The 2,439-nt window shown below is 44.7% G+C and overlaps 1 protein-coding gene across 3 annotated transcripts in view; it reads right to left on the reverse strand.

Moving 5' to 3' along the window:
- NAA35 (N-alpha-acetyltransferase 35, NatC auxiliary subunit) overlaps nt 1–2,439 on the reverse strand; it is a 96,406-nt gene that overhangs the window by 1,236 nt on the left and 92,731 nt on the right. For all 3 annotated transcript variants that reach the window (XM_007456110.1, XM_007456111.1, XM_007456112.1), the window contains exon 22: nt 17–97. In XM_007456110.1, the coding sequence (XP_007456172.1) occupies nt 17–97 (81 nt within the window). The remainder of the gene's footprint in view (nt 1–16; nt 98–2,439) is intronic.

Consider the following 2,439-nt stretch of genomic DNA (forward strand, 5'->3'; position numbering starts at 1 on the left):
CCTACAATATACTTACCTTAGATTCCTTTTTGTGTCCTCCTGCCAATAACTTCACAACCACAAAGTTGGGTTTGGCAACCTTTAAAATTCTATTGACCTAAACAATGAGCAACATTAAGCTATCAAAACATAAAATTCATAGTCAAAATGTATTGATTTATAGATAAGGAAATTGGCACGATGTGTTGATACTTTATTAAAATAAAATATTTTATTAAAAGGCAATTTAAAAACATGAACACCATCATACGTCTTTTAGTAACACAGAACTCTAGTAGTCAACCATGAAAACTTGAAAGAGCTACTGTATCTCGTTTTCATTAAAATGAAAGATATTACACTGCAAAGTCCTACAAAGACAATACAATATAGTGTTTGGGGCGTGGACTCTGGAGTTAAGCTGTTCGTTTTCAAATTCCAGCTTTGCCACTTACTAGCTATGTAACCTCTGGAAGTTTTCTAACCTCTCTGTTCCTTAGTTGCTTCATCTGTAAAAATAGGGATAATAATTTACCTATCCCACAAAGATTTGTTCTGAGGATTAAGTGAGTTAATATATATATTATGAGCTGAGAACCACACCTGGCAGGTAGTAAGTGTCCTTTAAGTGTTAACTGTTACTTCTGACAACCATTTGTCTAAAAAACTTCTCCTGAACACATGAATAACAATGGAACGGAATATTCACTTCTCTTAAGAGGAAGTAATGGGCAACTTGAAGGAAAACAAGTTCCCATTGCCCTCTTAATGACCTCACTTGACACGTCACCGCGAGTTCAGGAACTGCTTCTCCTCAGCTCCAGATCACACATCCACTTACCTACATGACTACTCATTTGGACATCCAAAAGCCATGTCCAAAACTGAGCTCCAGACCTTCCCAGCCCTGCCTCCCCCATGCTCCAGCCTGCAGTCTTCCCTACATGACTCAATCTATCCTGGTGGTGCTCAGGCCAAAAACCTCAAAACCATCCTTGACTCTTTTTCTCTTACCCCACATCCAATCCATCACCATCAATCAATCCCATTGGCTAGGCCTTAAAATTCACAGAGGACGCAATCACTTCTGATCCACTAGCACCACCACCTTTCAACTGGATCATAGCTATGGCCTCTATCTGGCTCCCTTGCTTCCACCCTTGGTCCCACCACAGTCGATATTTTCAGCACAGTGGCCAGAGTGATCCTTTAGAACAAAAATCAGATCTGGTCACATCTCTGCTCAAAACTCTCCAACAGCTCACCCCCTTGTTCACCTCACTCCAACACAAAGCCCTTGGCGGGCTTCCCTGGTGGCGCAGCGGTTGAGAGTCCGCCTACCAATGCAGGGGACACGGGTTCGTGCCCCGGTGCGGGAAGATCCCACGTGCCATGGAGCGGCTGGGCCAGTGAGCCATGGTCGCTGAGCCTGCACGTCCGGAGCCTGTGCTCCGCAGCGGGAGAGGCCACAACAGTGAGAGGCCCGCGTACCGCAAAAAAAAAAGAAAAAGCCCTTGGCTGTTCTTAAAATACAACAGGGCACACTCCTACCTCTGCACCTTTACACATAGTGGATCCCTCTGCCTAGAAGGCTCCAGCCCCAGAGGGCCACGTGACTTGCTTCTTCACCTTCTTCCAGGGCTTGCTCAGCGGCCAACTTATTTAAAAATGTCTAATCCCCTCCACCTTACTCTTTGTAGCATTCACTATCCCTATTCCCAGCTTGATTTTTCTTCATAGTACTTATGATCTTCTAATACACTATATAACATTTATTTATTTACTGCTTGCCTCCCGTCCCCAGGAGGGTGCAGATTTCTGTGTTTTTTCCCTGCTGGAACCTACCAGAGTGCTTAGGACCTAGCAGGCACTCAACAATTTGTTGAGTTAAATAAATGAAGTCCACTAAAAGAAATATTCCATCTATTACAGGCACCTTCCTCTAATTTTTACACTCCCCCCTTTTATTTTCTTTCATTACGTGACTATATATGATTTTTCTAAAAAGTCATCTCTCTCCTACCCCTCTTCCCTAAGGCACTTAGCAACCCTCCTAAGAAGCAAACACTGGGGGGGCGGTGGAAAGATGGCGGAGGAGTAAGACGCGGAGATCACCTTCCTCCCCACAAATACACCAGAAATACAACTACATGTGGAACAGCTCCTACAGAACACCTACTGAATGCTGGCAGAAGACCTCAGACCTCCCAAAAGGCAAGAAACTCCCCACGTATCTGGGTAGGGCAAAAGAAAAAATTAATTAAAAACAGAGACAATAGAATAGGGACGGCACCTGCACCAGTGGGAGGGAGCTGTGAAGGAGGAAAGGTCTCCACACACTAGGAAGCCCCTTCGCGGGCAGAGATTGCGGGAGGCGGAGTCCTTGCTCCACGAAATGGACTCAACACCCCATATTCAACGCATAGGAATAGACCTGACTGGTAGGAATCTTAAAACCTA

The sequence above is a fragment of the Lipotes vexillifer genome, unplaced genomic scaffold, assembly GCF_000442215.2.
Source record: "Lipotes vexillifer unplaced genomic scaffold, Lipotes_vexillifer_v1.1 scaffold806, whole genome shotgun sequence".
Taxonomy (NCBI): Eukaryota; Metazoa; Chordata; class Mammalia; order Artiodactyla; family Lipotidae; genus Lipotes; species Lipotes vexillifer.